General features: G+C 39.1%; 1 protein-coding gene across 5 annotated transcripts in view; it reads right to left on the bottom strand.

Moving 5' to 3' along the window:
• Positions 1–2,172: 2,172 nt before the first annotated feature.
• The window catches only part of LOC144493636 (intersectin-2-like), a 195,797-nt gene continuing 178,449 nt past the window's right edge, over positions 2,173–19,520 (bottom strand). For all 5 annotated transcript variants that reach the window (XM_078212896.1, XM_078212899.1, XM_078212897.1 and 2 more), the window contains 6 exons: positions 16,624–16,839; positions 12,307–12,428; positions 7,648–7,730; positions 6,831–6,914; positions 4,914–5,087; positions 2,173–4,230 (listed from right to left, as the gene is read on the bottom strand). In XM_078212896.1, the coding sequence (XP_078069022.1) occupies positions 4,073–4,230; positions 4,914–5,087; positions 6,831–6,914; positions 7,648–7,730; positions 12,307–12,428; positions 16,624–16,839 (837 nt within the window). In that variant the 3' untranslated portion in view covers positions 2,173–4,072. The remainder of the gene's footprint in view (positions 4,231–4,913; positions 5,088–6,830; positions 6,915–7,647; positions 7,731–12,306; positions 12,429–16,623; positions 16,840–19,520) is intronic.

Here is a 19,520-nt window from a genome sequence, read left to right as displayed (position 1 = left end):
TTTACATGATTTTATGCAAAGAAAAAAAGAACATACATGCCAAGACTTTAAATATTAAACTATATAACTTCCAGTTGCATTCCTCCTTTAAACCCTATTTAACATGCTTGTTTTCAATACTAGTAACAGTTTGACAGTGGTTTGACTGGACTATCAGAGGTTTAATACCTCTGTGTGTTTTTAAAACCATTTACAGCTATTGCTCCTGTAGGTAGGAAAAATATTTGGCAAAATAGACATTCCTTGTTCCCTCATTTATAATGTACATTTTTGCACTCTAGAAAACTAACGCCGCATAGCTTGCAGCTATTTTGGGTTTTCGTACATTCAAATTTAAAGGTCAGTTGCAAACATTTTAAATGACCAATAAATATGCCATATTGTGGCATGGTCTGGCAATCAATGCCAATTTCCTAGCAGCTTGGTCAACTGTACAATGATTGCTTTCAAGATAGTTGGAAAATAAGTCAACAATAAATCATGGTATTTATATAGCATCTTTGTTTGAAATTAATAATTTTTAAAGAATGATCAGAATCCTCACATGGGGAATTTCTTCACTTTCTACTGGATGCAGTGAAATCATTACAACAGCTAGTGTAGTTTTCAGACATTGCAGCAGCCAGACATTGCTGAGGTGCCCAGAGGATTTCTCCACAAGTCTAAGCATAGCAGTAATCAGGAAACTTTACGAGAAGTTCAGGAGAGCCTTAATTGAATCCTTAACACTGCCACCTTTCATTGCAAGTTCCTGCTTGGCCAGCAGATTAGAAGAGTAAAAAAGAATGGACTTGTCAGTAATGGGTTCTAACCTTTCGTCGTAGAGTCATTTTTAATATACAATAGTGATAAAGGTAGTCATCTACCATCTCTGAAGGTAAACCTAAGTTTTGCCGAAGAAAAGGTGAAAGCTTGGTGTGGGTTTGAGCTGCACGCACCAAGAAGGATCCACAAACAATACAGTACTGTGCTGGGTTGGCTATATAATCATGGCTCAACATCACTTGTTGGGAGTGGACATTGAGTGAAATTGGCAAGTTTTTACTCTTGGTTACCGTCTACTGGATGCCTACTGGAACATTTGCAAGCACGCAATTCAGCTCTTGTTCTTCACCAAAATCCCTTCTTCTCCAATCACAGTGCTCAATTGAGCTCACACAGACAATGTGGTCAGCTGTGTGAACTATCAGAATTGCTGGGACTCTTGAACTGTACAGCAATACTTTTTGGAAGAGAAGGAGGATCCAGGAAGAACACTTTAGAGACTCAATTTGGGAAGATATGGGGTAAAATTTCCAAGGGGGTTCGCCTAAGCTCACGCTGTAATTTAATTAAAACTCTGGAAAAGTAAGCTTCCGCTAATTTTACATTGGTTACAGCTGACATGACAGAAAAGATTTGAATATGGGTTTACTGGAAACCTATTCAGATGATGCATTACATTTGATTCTTCCTTCCATGAACTGTGTGCATAGCTCTGATCATTATCTTTCTCACCGAGTATCAATGAATGCATTTAAATTAATGCATTCAGTCTGAATTTGAGTCAAAGTAATAATACTGTGATATCACACGAGCTTGCAGAGGTAACCTATCCATTATTAAGAATGTATTTTGTAGATCTCTCAACTAAATGGAAGGAAAATTGTTAACTTATGGCTCCTTTACATTATTGTTCTGATGAAAGGTCATCGACATGAAACTTTCTCTTTCCAAGATGCTGCCAGACATACTGAGTACTCCAGCATTTTCTGTTTCTGTTGTGGTTTTCATTTATTGAACCACCTGTCCTATCAATGAAGACTTTGGCCAGATTTTGAAAGTTAAAAATTTGCACGAGAGCTTTGTTTTTCTAGCTGCAGGATAAATAAAGAACTCCACAGTAGCAAGAGCTCCCATATATAGCTTGCAGCAGTTCTGTATTGTAAGGGTTATGTTATTGACTACACACACACATACGTAGCCTTATTGTTCACTTCCATTAGACTGAGCTGCAACAATCAATCTTGCATCTTCCAAGAGTAAGGAACACAAGGAAAGTTTCAAATTGTTTCTTCAGTAGTGAAAGTGGTATATCTAACAGCACTGTATATTGATGAACAGTCTATGCTGTGTTATAAATACATCAAAGGACAATACTTGCACTATTTTAAAGTTAAGTAGTTTTAAAAAAAAAAATTTTTTATGTTCAAGCAGGAAACCCAAAAGTGTGGCAGTAAGTTCAAAATAAATTTTGCATTTGAAATTAAGGCAATGTGAACTGTTTGAAAGCCCATTGCATCTCTGCAGGAACAGAGTCAGCAGAAAGCATTTTAACCACTGCACATACAATATTTCATGTAGAAAACTGACAAGTTAACTAATTGTGGATTTTCCAAAAACATTGATTAAGAATAATGCCAGAAGAAATGAGATAGATACTGGTAAATAATTTGCCTGCATACTTCTTAGTGCATGCCTTCACTCAGTCAAAGGAATGCTGGCAGTACATTAAATAAAACCAGATAATGGTAATTGCTGATCAACTGGTTCTGCGTTTCGGAGAGTGAGATAGGTCCATATTTAAGATGTAACCCTTCATAATTACCTGAACCATTAGTCTTTCACTTTCATATTCTGACCAACCTGCTGACCATATCCAATACATTTTTATATTTCTAGCAATCATTTTAGAACACATTAAAACAGCCTCCCTAAACTAATCTACGGTTTTTCAAGTAAATATGACCAGAAGAGAAAGGAACCCAAGAAGTCATTTCAGCCTCTTGTCACCTCTCTGTAACCATTCTCTCTCACTCAGTCCAAACAGGTTTTCTGCTGGTAAAGCTACACCAGTTAAATGATGTACAAGTACAAAACACACATCATAAAAAAATCTAACCAAGATCTTAAATATGCAATATAAACAAATCTAATAAAGGAGCTGGCACCTGAGAAACTAGTCATCAAATTTGGTTTGATCTGATAAAATATTTTACTATAAAATCTGAAATTTCAAGGTAATACCACTGAATTTAAAACTACTTTCACCAATGTATAGAAAATTTACTGAAAGTGACAAAGCCATTAGTTTGTGTGCTTCTATAATCTGGAGATGGACAAATATTTTGACATATGATTAAATAAAAAGAAATATTTTTTCAAACGGTAAGATTTCAGTTTACAAACTACCTGAACTAAGAACAGGAATGTTGCATTATATACTGTTAACTAGACAAAAACTACTTCCAAGGTAAAGATTTCTGAATGCACTGCTTTTATAATGTACAAAAAACAATTTATATTTGTTTTTATTCAGTGCAACAAAGAAAGTTTTACAAAAGTGATTTTTAAATTCAGTAGCTGTGGATCTCTCAATTGGTTTTCAGCTGTTATAAACAGCTCACAATTCCACCAAATATCCTGAGATATTATGACCCAGTGTACACCACCCTTAGCTTCCATTTACTGCATAATGCCAATTTTTCACTCCAACTGTTCAGTTGAAAGTATGTCCAAACTCTGTTCAGTTATTTCAAAAAATGCTTCTCAAAGCACAGTTTTTGTAATTACAGGGAAATATCCAGTCAATTCAAAAGTCGTTTGTTTTCAGATTTACAAAGGCTCAATTGTTGCTTGACTTCTTGGACTTTGCATAAGTTATTAGTCCCTCATTATGTTATGTTTAATGATAAATCAGCAATGAAGTTGTTGTGTGCATTTTGAGTAATTCTTAGCCAGTAAGGTTATCTTCAAATGGGAGAAACAATCATGCTCCTTCATTGTCCACACTGCTGAAAGTTTAATGTTCCCCATTGATCACCGATGGAAGTTTACATTATTTGAGGAAAATGGGCAAAAAGTGGCAAAGAAAAAGCAAAAGATTTTTAAATTTTACCACAATAACAAAACTGGCACCTGTTTAGGTACAACCATTGCTGAACATCACAGTGTACGTTGGTTGTGAGGTTTCATTTGTTAAACTTTCTCCATAATCCTAGAAAAAAATATTTCTCTAATTGTTATCCATAGATGATTGCCATTATTTTAGTCACTGAACATTCAAAATCCACACAGTTCTGAAACCTGAATTTCAAAGTAAGGTCTTCTGTTCATACAGCTGAAGATCAAGACGAACCCATACCTCCCCAGTCGGGACTTCATGTAAAAGAAGGCGCTTTGTAGTCGGTCCCTTGCCTTCTTGCTCCTTTTTGATTGTTGCTACTGGCACCTCTGTCCGACCTAGAAAATCTGGCCAAAATATAATATGTTTAATCATTTAATTTCTCCATTCCCCACTATTTTGTTTCTGTTCCTTAATGCACAGCTTTGTGTTACAGCATTAAATCTGCTGGTGCCAAAGGGCCTCTGGTATTTCATTCAATTTGCTGGATTAGGTAAGGCACTGGCCTTGCCCAATTCCATACATGATACTGCAGCAGATGCTACTCGATACTGATGAAGAACAGTTTTTCCTTACCACAGCCCAACTGTAAAGCAACTAGCAGTGCCCTGGCTCATCAACAACTGGAATAAAACCAAGAACTATCCAAGTGTGTGTCTAAAACCCAGGATGGGGAGGCTATTTACTTAGTGAGCAATCTGAGAGCTTTCACTCACTTTAGTTTGTAATTTCCTGATGCATTGTCCATGTACTGAATGTATATTGACAAGCAGTCAATAACATAAGATAAAAATGACCATAGTTGCTTTACATATTACTTTGCTATCTCACTGGACTACGTTTCCTTCAACTGACAGGAAAGATTACTTTTCTGTGTCTGATTTGTTTAAATAATCCTTTTGCAACTATTCAAACAAATTCTATTTTTAAATTGCTCTCAATTTCCTCACTGGAAGTAGGTATAGTGAGTGAAATGTCATGTGAAATGTTATTACGATGTTGAAAAAGTGACTTTTAGAACAACTCTTACCATCAGGTGAAAACTGATCTCTTTCAAAGACTGTGATACACAATACATCTTGGTAAATGTCCTTGATAAAGAACTGGCAGTTAAAGCTCCACTTTGGGTTCAAAGTGTCTGATAGTGTTCTGGTCGTGTAACATTGGGATCCCATGGTGACTTCACAGTAAGGATTGCTCTTTCCTAATGACATGGACCAGACAAGAGGACTTAAGTGGCATGTAAATCTGGATTTCAAACAGTGCTTTCATAAAACATTGAGTAAAATATTCATTCATTAGTCCTGACTAGTCAGGAGATACCTTTTGTTTACAGAAAAAAAAAGACCATGAACAAGTTACTAAATTTCTACAGCATGTACTCTTGTACAATCCTGCCTTGAACATTCTATTGAGAACGGTTGGGTCGGACAAACATTTGATCTGATAGCTCTTGTATAACCTTTCCATTTGATGATTCATAAACCTTCAAAAAGAACATTAGACAGACCTACTTTCCTAGTGGTGCAGCTCCAATTTCAGAATTTTGTGCATTCCTTTTGAGTAACAACCTTTCTTACTAAAACTGTGTTCATCAGCATTAAACATTCAGACTCTACACAACCACTCAACTTATGTTTGATAATTTTACAGTACAGAAGTCTTGAAAAGGCATTGTCAAACATGCAGGTTATCCTAATTTGCACGTACACATTTCTACCTTAAAATTCACCTAGGACCATGTTGCTCAAATTAAAATACAAATGTTGAAACTAACTGCATCTCAACTTTGTGCTCATTGTATAATGTCAAGGACAATTGTATATATTTCTCACGGTGACTTAAATGCATATGATTGCGATCAGTAAGTCATTGTCACTGTCTTAGCAGTATTCCCTAAATTATTCTCATTGTTACAGCTCTTCACCCTGTCCCACAATTGCATTTCCTCATCAAATATAAACCAAGTTGTAGGTTTTTGGTGAAAAGAAACAAGAAAATGTATATTTTAACATTGCGGAGTATAAAACAAGTAGAACAGTAACCTATTTAGAAGTGTAGAGATCCATGCCTGATTAGCATGAATGTTCATAAACATCCACCATAAGCTGTTTGGACCATCTGTATTGAGTTCAGGCCTCACTTCAATATGGTTCCAGCACTTAGTTCAGACGTGGGCTCCTAAATTAGTTTGCACTAGTTAGAATTTGCAATGCACAAGCTCCAACTGGCTTTTTTTCCTGGGTTTTGAGCAGCCTAACCAAATGTTCCTTCAAGTGACTGCTGGAGACCATTCAAAGCAGAACCAAAAACTTCAGAAATATTAAGTATTTTGTGGAGTCAGACGAAGCAGGACTTCTCCATCAAGCTTCACAAAACATTGGGCTTTACCAAACACACACACTTTCTATCTCTCCCTTTTGGACTTATCACTTGGCATCAGTAAGGCACTCGCTACATTTGTAAAGAGACCACTATTGATGAAGCCTGAGGAAAAAATTACTTTAGTCCTTGAACCTCTTCATTCTGGTATGTTGTTAGAATTGAGTTTAATTTGAGACTGAATGAATTGAGACCCTGCCATGTTTTTAGTTAATCTGCATTTTTCTTGCTCACTGGAGTAATCACTAATGCTCAAGTCAGGTAAAATTCCAAGTGCCAGGTGCAATTTCTAGGAAAAAGAGAGATTATTTTTCAGTAACTGATAATCCATGAAAATAAATGAAAAATTGTAATTAAATGGAAAATTGAAATTACAATCAGTGCCAATGTCTTTTAAAATTTTATTTACAATTAATATTTTGTAGCAGAAATTAATCACCAGCAAACAAACTCAAATAATATACAAATATAAATTGTAATAAACATTATTACATTGCTTGTTTGTTAGCTGTAGAACAATTTGAAATGCTGTCAGAGTGAGCCAAAATAATTATTGCACTCTTACCATTTGCCCTGCAGGGTTTCAGTTCTGTTGCCTCAATAATGCTCACGAAAAGTCGCCCTATTCCACTTGTCTTCTGCGAGCGTGCTGGAAGACAAAAAGCAAGGTGTGTAGAAAGATAGTTTTTAACAGATGCGCTAGGATTAAGCGGTAAATCTATTAAGGGACATCACTGTTAAATTTTATGTCACAGATTTGAAAGGTAAGGTGGTGCCCAGCATCAGGCAGATATAAAAGCTGAGGCCAGGTACTCCCTCACTGGAGGGAAGGAGGAAAATTGAAGGGCAAGACACATTAATCATTTTCATCCAGCAACTATTCCAGCTAAGAACTAGGAGCAGGAGTGGCTTATTTGGCCCCTCAAGCCTGTTCTGCCATTTGATAAGATTTGATAAGATTCATCTGATTGTGGCCTCTGCTGTCCTGTCAACTCCTAGAGCTTTGGACTCTCGTGTCAGTCAAGAATCTGTCTAACTCAGCCTTGAATATATCCAATGACCAGCCTCCACTGCTCCCTGGGGAAGACAATACCATGGACCCTCAGTGAAAAAAATTCTCCTAGTCTTCATCTTAAATGGGAGGTCCCTTATTTTTAAACTGTGTCTCCTAATTCTAGTCTCTCCCACAAGGGGAAATATCCCCACAGGATCTTATGTTTCAATCGGATCACCTCTCATTCTTCTAAGCTCCAATGGATACAGACCCAACCTATCCATCCTAATCTCTTTGTGTCCTTAATTGAGGGATGGGAAATATAAAAAGTTTCAAAAGGGGAAGTGGGTTAAATGGAGCAATAAGCAGATTACTTTTAGATGCATACCTTGATAAGCTTTTTCACGTTTCCCTTTCTCAGTTTCTATAAAGTGTTCTGATGCTGCTTTAATCTTCTGAACCCAGGCAGTCCTGTTGGGGGAAGTGAAGGAAAGACCATAAAAATATTGGTCAAACTTGTTCATAAATGTCAGCTTGTTTTTTTGAAATAAGACAAAGTTGGGGATACAAAATGACGTCAAGTCCTAAAAGGAAATAGCAACATCTTGGAAACATCTGAAAGTATTCCATACTTCTGAATTATTTCTAAATTTCAATTGTTGTGCAAAGAGGTAAATATGACAACTCCTTTGCACATAATGTTGATGAAGTATATGGTTGCGGGCTGAACGTTGGTCAGGAAACTGGGTGAACCAAAACAGGGGGATTTAAATATCATTTTACTGCAGGAATAAATGACACCAGAACACCCTGAATGTTCTAGTAAACAAGCAACTTTAGTTTCTTATATAAAAGCAAAATACTGCAGATGTTGAAATCTGAAACAAGAACAGAAAATGCTGGAAAATCTCAGCAAGTCTGACAGCATCTGTGGAGAGAGAATCAAACCAACATTTCAAGTTTGGGTGGCCCTTTGTCAGAGCTTCTGACAAAGAGTCACCCAGTCTTCAAACGTTGGCTCTGTTCTATCTCCAAAGATGCTGTCAGACCTGCTGAGATTTTCCAGCATTTTCTGTTTTTGTAGCCTTAGCTTCTTAGTCATTTTAACTGAAAACAAATCCCCTGTGCTCACCATACACATGCAATTGAGTATCAGATTAATTAAGCTGACAAGTTGCCATGAACGCCATATTTTACAAACCTGTGCTTTTTTAAAAAAGCTTTCAATGTGGCAAATTGCTTTTTGCTACACATACTGTAATGGAATAATTCAGCTTAAATGCTACAACCTTTTTTTCGCAGTTAAAAGTCAAGGACTTGTTAGCAGATCTGTTAATAAATGGGGCAGGAAAGAGAGAAATTCAGCCAGGTTAACAAGTCTTAAAGTGACATTCAATGTATTTTTTTCATTGGTGATCATTTGTGGAGAATAATAAAAGAACAAAACAGGCAGGACATGGAGAAGCACCCAGTTTTTCCCAGTCTGGTTAACAACATACAGTCATAATTTTAAGGAATTAAATCAGCCAACCAGCATATGGTTCGCTGCAGATTCCAAGCCAACAAACAGCACATGTTCAAATAGAAAGGCAAAGTGCAAATGAATAGCAACCTGAAAAACAAGTTGGATTATGCAATAGCAATGAAGATCAGGTAGCAACCTCCTGGTCACCATGGCATACGAGATACAACAAATTGGCAGCTTTACTGTTCGGACAGGTCACCTAGAATCATTTCCATTGCAATCAAAGAAATTACAACCATTTGTCCTTTTGTCAGTGTTCGGTCTTCAATTAGAATTAACTATGCTAAGCCTTTTTCTCTTTTTTGAAATCATCCATCTTTCTAATTAGATATGTTTCTAATTCCATTTTAAATGTTGTTAGAATCTCTACTTCAACAGTTATTCTATGTTCTAATAACCTAATGTGCATTTTTTGGCCCGATTTCCTCAACATCCCTCTAGTGATAATGTTCATGCTGTGTCAATTTTCCAGTTATCCAAATTGGCTTTGAAGCTCTGTTTCATTTCTTCTGCTCTGTGATATTTAATTGGCAATTCTAACACGTTTGTTGCTCTCTTCCTTTCAATTTCAACCTTAATTCCTGTTGCAGCCTGCTGTTGAAAACCAGGTACATGGAAAGAGGCCAATAGTTGGGCCCAACTAGTCTGCGTCAGTATTTACCTTTCATTTGAGCAATACCAGCTGTTACCAGATACTTTGATAAGTGTCTATATCTCCAACATGCATTCATGTCCATAGTAACAGGTGCAGCAGCTTAGGAACAACAATAACAGCAAAGGGCCAACATTGAGGAAACATCAGAAATGAGAAGAGTGATCTTTGATATAGTCCATCTCCTCATCCCATTGCATTGACAAAATATAAATTAATCACCCTTCTCTTTGGTACAAAGAATGAGGACAGTTGAAAATTTTGTCCATCTAAATGCATGTTAAATTAAAAACTACTTTCCCCTGCAGTTTCCATTCTTTATCAGGTTTATAATGAAAAATAAATACAAGCGTTTGCTGTCCTTCAATCTTTTTGCTTGCACATTCTTTATTTATGTGTTACGTAGAACATAGAACATTACAGTGCAGTAAAGGCCCTTCGGCCCTCGATGTTGCGCCCACCAGTGAAACCAATCTAAAGCCCTTCTAATCTACACTATTTCAATAACATCCATATGTTTATCCAATAACCATTTGAATGCTCTTAACGTTGACGAGTCCACTACTGCTGCAGGCCCTTACTACTCTCTGAGTAAAGAACCTACCTCTAACATCTGTCCTATATCTCTCACCCCTCAATTTAAAGCTATGTCCCCTCGTGTTAGCCATCACCATCCGAGGAAAAAGGCTCTCACTATCCACCCTATCTAATCCTCTGATCATCTTGTATGCCTCTATTAAGTCACCTCTTAACCTTCTTCTCTAACGAAAACAACCTCAAGTCCCTCAGCCTTTCCTCATACGATTTTCCCACCATACCAGGCAACATCCTGGTAAATCTCCTCTGCACCCTTTCCAACACTTCCACTTCTTTCCTATAATGCGGCGACCAGAACTGTACGCAATACTCCAAGTGCGGCCGCACCAGAGTTTTGTACAGTTATTTGTAGTTTTTGTTTTGTTATTATTAGCCATTTCTGTTTTCCCTCTTTATTTCACATACTTCCCCTATTCTATTATTCCTCTTCACTCTTTCTCTGATTTGGTTTCAATGCCAGTACTAACTCCCAGCTTTGTCAATCACCATCACCTGCTAACATATCTTCATGATATTGTGATGCAGTCCTTGCTTGCTGGCTCTATATCAATACTGATCACTCACTAACTGAAGTACACAAACTGCTTTCATTATTCTAGCATTAATGGTATCACAAGTTTATTTCACATGGATTTTAAAACTATTCTTCCATTGCATTTTGTAAACATCCACAATATGAACTTCCCATATAAAGACCACAATTGTACATTGTATATGTGTACTCTGAAAAAGTTTCAAAAATTTATTCCTCAAACTTACCAATTACTGACGATAGACGGATGGAGATTTTTAATGGAACTTGTGAAAGGAGGTTGTAATTAGGTGAAATAAAAACAGAAAATGCTGGAAATACACAACAGGTCATGTTTGGAAAGAAACAGAGTTAACATTTCAGGTCAATGACCATCAGATGAAAGGTACCTAACCCTGTTGCGTATTTCCAGTATTTACTGTTTTATTTACTGTTTTATTTCAGATTTCCGTGGTATTCTGCTTTTAAATTAGTAATTAGGTGGTTATGCTGACGGTGGCTAAGAGATTCAAAAGCAATCCTGGAGTTTGTTAAATTTGAAATGTTCTATGGCGCAATCCTTTTCTTTAATAATAAAATCTATTTGACTTTTGGATACATATGGCAGGACAAACACAGTGGTTACAGAGTAGTCTTAACAGTGCAAATGTTATTGATTGTAACCTGAAAATGACTACAATTATGTAATTTAACAGAAGTGAAAACAAACTTGTATTTGAAGGTTGTGACAGAATGATTATAGTGGCATTTTTACTGGAATTTAGGAATATATTTGTACATAATTAAAAGCAAATTTTAAAAAGTTAACCATGAAATAGGATTTTGATATACATCAGGACAGGGTTTTTATCTTTGTGACAGAATTAAAACTGGAGTTTAACCTCAGGGAATAAATAAATGGTTAACATGCACTAAAATGTCAGTTATTGAATTAAGGTTTGTGGCTAACACTTCAATTGAACAAAGTATTTAAATTAGGAATAGGAACAGAGCGTGGTCCAATAGCCTATTTGATTGAGTAGATTCATAACTGTTCCTGCAAGAAAATAACAGTACTTGAGCAACTTGTGCTTGGGATTCAGCTGATTTTACTCTGTATTTAGTTAGAAGAGCTGTGCGAGAGGATTTGAGAACAACTAAACGTTCCTTTCTCTTTCTCTCTGCTCTATTTTTCCATGATAGAAACATAGAAAATAGGTGTAGGCCATTCGGCCCTTCCAGCCTGCTCCCCCATTCATTTTGATCATGGCTGATCATCAAAATCAATGTCCTGATCCTGCCATCCCCCATATCAGTTGATACTCCAGCTGAGATAAGTACTCCCATATATTGGAAACCACAATGCAAACCCATATCATTTAATCACAGAGCTATTGCTAGTACACTAGCACATTACACTTGTGGCCTGTTCTAACAGGCGATGTTTCAAATGGGTCAAAATCCAGGCATTCCCTCCCTAACGGCATTGTGGGTCAACCCACAGCACGTGGATTGCAGCGATTCAAGAAGGCAGCTTACCACCACCTTCTCAAGGGCAACTAGGGATGGGCAATAAATGCTGGCCAGCCAGCGACATCCATGTCCCACGAATGAATAAAAATAAATAAATGATCATTCTGTTCGGAACGTGGGTTATATCAATTACGTTAGGTTGTGCAATGCTGTAGTTGCTTAGACCTGTGAAAAAGAACTTGCTAACAATAATACAATACATGTTATTAAATAGATTGCTGCTACTTACCTCTCATTTAGAGATTCAACTCTGAGTGTGTACACTCTATCAATGTGCGAAATGTGAAAGACTGGATCATCACTTGATGGATCAGTTGGCAGTTTCACAAGAACTTCATTCAAGAAAATAGGCTAAGGAAATCAGAAATAGAGAATATAGGTCAATATTCTCACATATTGCTGAACATATGGGGTCATCAATCCAGACAGTGAACTCTGAAGAGTGAACTTTATTGAATTATCTGTTACCAGCCAACATTTATGAGCAACACAAGCTCAAGAAATGTCAGCATCCTGGAAAAGCCTCTCCACAGCACTGAAGGAATGTGCTGTTATTCTGGGGAGTCCATGATGTGCAATGCCCTTGGAATGATATCTCAGAACATTTGTTTACTATTGTCTACTAGAAGTCTGTTTACTATTTTTGTTACCTCTAACCTTATCCTCTGGAGCACTGTTAGGTTGTACCCTCTGTCTCTTGTCTTGTTTCCCTTATTCCTACCTTGCTTTCTTGCCTTGTCTCGTCTATTTGCTTGAACACATCTTCCCAAACTTTCACTGTATAGTTTAAAGAGCTCTCTACTACCCCGTTTACGTGACTCACCAGAACACTCATCCCAGTACGGTTCTGGTGAATTTCGTCCCAACATCCCCTCTTTCCTCAATACTGGTGCCAATGCTCCATGAATTGAAATCCATTTCTCCCACACCAGTCTTTGGGACATGCATATACTTCTCTGCTGTTATTTACCCTACACCAATTTCTTCTTGGCTCAGGCAGTAATTCAGAGATTATTACCTTTGAGGTTCTGCTTTATAATTTATTCCCTAGCTGCTCATACTCCCTCAGCAGAAACACTTTCCTAATCCTGCCTATGTCAACGGTACGTACATGGAGCATCATCACTGGTCCCCCCCCCTTTCACTGCAAGTTTCTCTCCAGCTCAGAGCAGATGTCCCTGGCACCAGACAGGCAACACAGCGATCATGACTCCAGCTCTCAGCTGCAGAAAACTGCCTATCCCCCTGACTATACTGTTTCCAACTAGCACCACATTCTTATAAACTCTTCCCGCTTGAATGGCTTCCAATCCCATTGTCAGTTTGCGGATTCATCCTGAAGAACCACTTTCATCCAAACAGGCTGCAAGAATTTTGAAAATGTTGAACAATTACAAAGGTTGAGGCTTCTCCATTTCTACCATCTGGTTTGCCATGCCTGCCTCACTTGCAGTCACACCCTCCTGTCTCTGACCACTGAGGAAATCGGGAGACACTATCCTAAGGGACGTGACTATGTCCTGGTAAAAAGTTTCCAGGTAACTTTCCCCGCTCCTGATGTATTGCAGTTTCTGCAGATTAGCCTCTAGCGCAGTGGTTCCCAAACTTTTTTCACTGGGCCGCACTTTCGGAATAAAAATTTGCTCGCGCCACACTGAATTTTTTATTGATAAGAAATACATTCAAAAACAAAAAAAAACAACTCCTAGCAGTGCTTGATTCATAACATAGAACACAACTACTTTATAATATGATCATGGGACATCCAGAAAGTATAAAACAATGCTTGTTTAAACCATGTTCAAATGTTTCTTTGATTGTCCTTGAACCTTCCCGCCACACTTGCCATCCTCTCTCGCCGCACCAGTGTGGCGCGCCGCACCCTTTGGGAACCACTGATCTAGTGCAATGACTCTGAGCTGAAGTTGCTCAACCCACAGACACTTACTGCAGGCATTATTGCCATGGATCACAATGGTATTCAGGAGCTCCCATAGTCTGCAATTGCAACACCTCACTTGCCCCATCATCTTTATCACATTAACTAATTTATTTGTATGAATTAATAAATACAATGACTAAACATGAATTTATAATTAATGAACACTGTTACTCCCAATAACCTTTACTACTGCGAGTAAACCTTACCATACTAATAAAAACTTACAATGTTAATAGATTACACAAGCTTTGAAGATGAACAAGCAAAATATTCACCAACTGTATCCGTGAAGTCACACTGATTTCTCTCAAAATGTGGCCGTTCCACTTTGGAAGCAAAGACTAGACTGGATTTGATATCTTTGCAAGCTGGTGGTTATTACCTCTGGGCATTCTTTTTAGCTGCTCTTCTGGATGATTTTTAAAAATTCTATTCCTTTCTCAGTGTTACAAAGCCAATGCGCAAAGTGGACACAGCAAGCCCTTAATCCATCTCCTTGCTTGCTCCAAAAACCAATTCAAATTCAAACTGAATTCAATTCATGGTCTCCACAAAAGGTAGTCATGATGTGGAGATGCCGGCGTTGGACTGGGGTAAACACAGTAAGAAGTTTAACAACACCAGGTTAAAGTCCAACAGGTTTATTTGGTAGCAAAAGCCACACAAGCTTTCGGAGATCCAAGCCCCTTCTTCAGGTGAGTGGGAATTCTGTTCACAAACAGAGCATATAAAGACACAAACTCAATTTACATGAATAATGGTTCAGCGGTCACGGGCATTCGGCCTCTGATATTCGGGTAAGCATTCTCCAAGGCGGCCTTCGCGACACACGACGGCACAGAGTCGCTGAGCAGAAACTGATAGCCAAGTTCCGCACACACGAGGACGGCCTCAACCGGGATATTGGGTTCATGTCACACTATTTGTAACCCCCACAGAGTTTCACTGGCTGTCTTGTCTGGAGACAATACACATCTTTTTAGCCTGTCTTGATGCTCTCTCCACTCACATTGTTTTGTTTCTTAAAGACTTGATTAGTTGTAAGTATTCGCATTCCAACCATTATTCATGTAAATTGAGTTTGTGTCTTTATATGCTCTGTTTGTGAACAGAATTCCCACTCACCTGAAGAAGGGGCTAAGAGCTCCGAAAGCTTGTGTGGCTTTTGCTACCAAATAAACCTGTTGGACTTTAACCTGGTGTTGTTAAACTTCTTACTGTCTCCACAAAAGGGACATACCAGATCCAAGCTGACAAGGACAGGCATGACACCTGATCTCAAAATCAAGGAGTCAGGATTAAAATGATGACTGAGAATCTTAAAGACAAATTTTCATCAAGGTTCTGTTGCTTCACCCGCAGTACTGGCACATCACAGATGAGTATCTGATTCGTAGAGAGTTTGATTCTGACTGGCCACTCGGATTTCTGTATAAAATATAGGATTGTTGGCAGCAAAACTAGTTACTAATAAAAATTTAGTCAGGTGGTGGGTCCTGCCTCTGGGTCCTCTTTTCACCAGCTCATCTAAATGGTGCCTCCAGGTCCTCTTTTTGCCTGCTCTACAACTCATTTGATTTTTCTGACTCGATTTTCTTAAGTTTATGCTTTCTACCAATTAGCTTTTAAAGCTACCCACTTGGATCCTTTCAACACGGTGTGGCTGCATGGTGGCACAGTAGTTAGCACTACTGCTTCACAGCGCCTGAGACCCGGGTTTGATTCTCGGCATGGGTCACTGTCTGTGCAGAGTCAGCATGGGTTTCCTCCGGGAGATCTGGTTTCCTCTCACAGTCCAAAGATGAGCAGATTAGGTGGATTGGCCATGCCAAATTGCCCCTTAGGGGCAGGGGTACTAGCTAGGGTAAATGTATGGGGTTATGGGGATAGAGCCTGGGTGGGATTGTGGTTGTTGCAGACTCAATGGGCTGAATGGTCTCCTTCTGCACTATAGGATTCTTCGATACTATGAACAATTCTCTCACCCACACCAGTTCTATGTCTATGGCTGGAAGAATTCAGCTGCCTGGATCTTAAAACTCTCTAATCTGCTCCCAAAATGCCTTTGCCTCTCTCTATCACTCTCTGCTCCTTTAAGATAGTCTTTCAAATCTGAATCTTTGACCAAATTGTTGGTCATCTGACCCAATATCCCCTTACCTGGTTCATATCAAATGCTCCTAACAAGCGCCTCAGAACAGTTCAGTACATTAGAAGTGCTATATAAACACAAGTTGTTGTTCAAGTATGATTGAGTGTCTTTGGGAGAAAAGGGAGAAAACACTCAGGATTTGTTAATATCGCTGCCTGCCATCAATAACAGCCACTAGCTTTCGGAGCGCTTGCTGCTCCTTCGTCAGGTGTCTCACCTGACGAAGGACCAACAAGCGCTCCGAAAGCTAGTGGCTTTTGCTACCAAATAAACCTGTTGGACTTTAACCTGGTGTTGTGAGACTTCTTACTGTGTTTACCCCTGTCCAACGCCGACATCTCCACATCATACCATCAATAAAACAGTGCTAACTCTAGGTTTGTAAGCCACATTTGAATCATGCATTTTAAGTTCACTTAAGGTGATACTTATATTTATTTCTTCCAACCTACCGTTTTGTACATTTTAAACTGTGAGTTACATTTGGAACTGAAGAGTTTTTCAGAGCCTGATGAGATAAATGTTTGTTTTGCTATGTAGGTGAGTAGCAGGAAATCGTTGAAAAGGAAGCCGTATAACTCTTTGTTGCTCTTTGTTTTGTAAAGTTTTCCACTGTACAGCAACTTCCGTGGTCCCAAGCAGTTTGTTATGGAGTTAAAAACAATGTGCTAAAAAGAAAGCAGATAATAATGTTAAGTTAATCAACAAAGTAGACCTTTTACAAAATGCAAGTGGGCAGAGAAAAGGATGGTACAGGAATGTGATCAAAAATAGAGTTTGTAATTATTTCTCATTCTGAATACATAAACCACTTTGGAAATGTCATAGTCAACAACAATTCATAATCTAGCTATATTCATATTTTTCAGAGCCTTCTACTGACAGAGTTCCAAAAATCACTCTGAACCTGCTGCAACTAGGGTGGGATTCCTGCAGAAAGGCAGGCAAAACAAATTTCCCTCAGATTTGATTAGTGAGGCAGGCAGTCAGTACAAATCTGCACTTTATGGAGCATGTGAAGCTCCATCTGGTAGTATAACATGTTCAAGGCAAACTATTTCCTCTTCCACCCTCCCCCTCCCCTCCAGGAGGTAGACTTCAATGGCCGTCACTAAAGAGTGGCTCAGTAGCACCATTAATGACCAAGCTGGCTGAGACCTGAAGGACATATCAATCAAAATGGGGACATATTTGTCAAAATGGATCTGTGGCAGATGGCGGGGGAACCAACTAGAGAAGAGGCAAAAACCCACTAGAACTTGTCCCCTTGACCTACCGTTGCAGATGCATCTGTCCATGACAGAACAGGTGAGAGTGACCACTGCACAGTTCTTCTGAAAACAAAGAGTCTTTACACTGAACATACCCTCCATAGTTTTAAGTGGCACTATCACAGTGCTAAATGGAATAGATTCAGAATAGATCTAACAGTTCAAAACAGGGTATCCATGCAGCAATGTGGGCCATTAGTAGCAGCAGAATTGCATTCAACCACAATCTGTAACCTCATGGCCCTTTTGTCCCTCATTCTACCAGTACCATCAATCTTGGTTCAATGAAGAGTGCAGGAGGGCATGCCAGGAGCTGCACCACATATACCTTAAAATGAGTTGTAAACCTGGAAAAGCTACAACACAGGATTACTTGCGTGTTAAACATCAGAAGTAGCATGTGATTGAGCTAAGTAATCCCACAACCAATAAATCAGATCAAAGTTCTGCATTCCTATCACATACATTCACAAATGATGGTGGACATTTAAACAACAGGAGGAGACCCTACAAATATCCCCATCTTCAATGACATTCACGCCCATAAACGATGACCAGAACATCTGTGCTGACAGTGGGTAGACTGTTAGTCTCCAAGTCACAGTGAAGGGTTAGGATCGTAAGATTTTGTTAACGTTTAAACTATTTTAATTCCAAAATAGAATGTAGTTGGGGGTCTAGGGAATAGGTAATTAGCATTTACACCTGATTACAAGGCCCATGTCATTCATTATTTCATAGAGATAGGCTTTGAGAAGAGTCCACAGGAATCCATAATAGGATTTCATAAAATATCACTGAACTTCACTGACAGGTTAGTCTGCAAGAATCTGAGATAGAGAAAGAGCAGAGAGATAGAGGCAGCAAGTCTCTATTGTTCACCATGCAGAATGTGGGTGGGAGCTGATGCTTGGATTGAAGGGACCAAGTTTGTGAGGGGTAAACAAAGCTAGAAGATTTGTCTAGTTTTGGCTCAAGGGAGGGATCTCTAATTCATCCCTCACTGTGAAAGTCAGTTTGGGGAGTAGAAGTTATCTGGCTAGAAAAGGAGCAGAGAATAGCTCTGGGCTTGCTCCCAGAGAATGAAGGTCTAGTATAATAAAGGAGGGAGAGTTTCAGTAGTTTTACATATTAAATGGGGGATATTTTCTGTAGTTTAAAGTATAAATTGCCTCCTGAAATAATGTTTAGTCAATGTTGTTTTTAGTTTGTTGTTACAGAAAAAAAAATTAAAACTTGTCATGTCAGTCACTGGACGTTCAAATTTCTTTTTAAAGGTCTCCATGAGGAATTAGAACAGGTGGTGGTCCAATATTGACAGTCAGAATCAAAATTTCATGGCACTTAGATGCGTGGAACTGCAGCTCCTGAGGGACCGCGTCACGGAACTGGAGCTGCAGATTGCTGACCTTGGTCTAGTCAGGGAGAATGAGAGAATAATTGACATGAGTTACAGGGAACTAGTTACACCGGGGCATCGGGAGGAAGACACGTGGGTCACAGTTAGGAGGAGTAAAGGTCAGAAGGGTAACGTACCAGAGAGTACTCCAGTGGCTGTCTCTCATAATAGGAAGGGCTCGGCGACAGGTGTGAGAGGGGAGGGGAGTGAGCAATTAGTGGAGGGGTCACCTGTGGTTGTCCCACTCCAAAACAAGTATATTGTTTTGGATAGTGTGGAGGAGGATGACTCTCCAGGGGTAAGCCACAGTGACCAGGTCACTGGCACACAGTCAGGCTCTGTGGCCCGGAAAGGAAAGAGAGGGGTTAGGAGAGCAATAGTGGTGGGGGATGCGTCGGTTAGAGGCACGGACAGGCGATTCTGTAGGTGCGAACGGGACTCCAGGAAGGTAGTCTGCCTACCTGGTGCTGGGGTAATGGATGTCTCCAAGCGGATAGGAGGCATCTTAAAAGGGGAAGATAAAGAAACGGATGTCATTGTACACATTGGTGCAAATGACGTAGATAGGAAGAGCAGGGGGATCCTATGAGAGCAATTCAGGGAGTTGGGAAATAGACTAAAAAGTAGGGCCTCCAGGGTGGCCATCTCTGGGCTGCTCCCAATGCCTCGTGCCAGTGAG

Source organism: Mustelus asterias, chromosome 5 (assembly GCF_964213995.1).
Source record: "Mustelus asterias chromosome 5, sMusAst1.hap1.1, whole genome shotgun sequence".
Taxonomy (NCBI): domain Eukaryota; kingdom Metazoa; phylum Chordata; class Chondrichthyes; order Carcharhiniformes; family Triakidae; genus Mustelus; species Mustelus asterias.
This window is presented reverse-complemented; position numbering and strand designations above follow the sequence as displayed.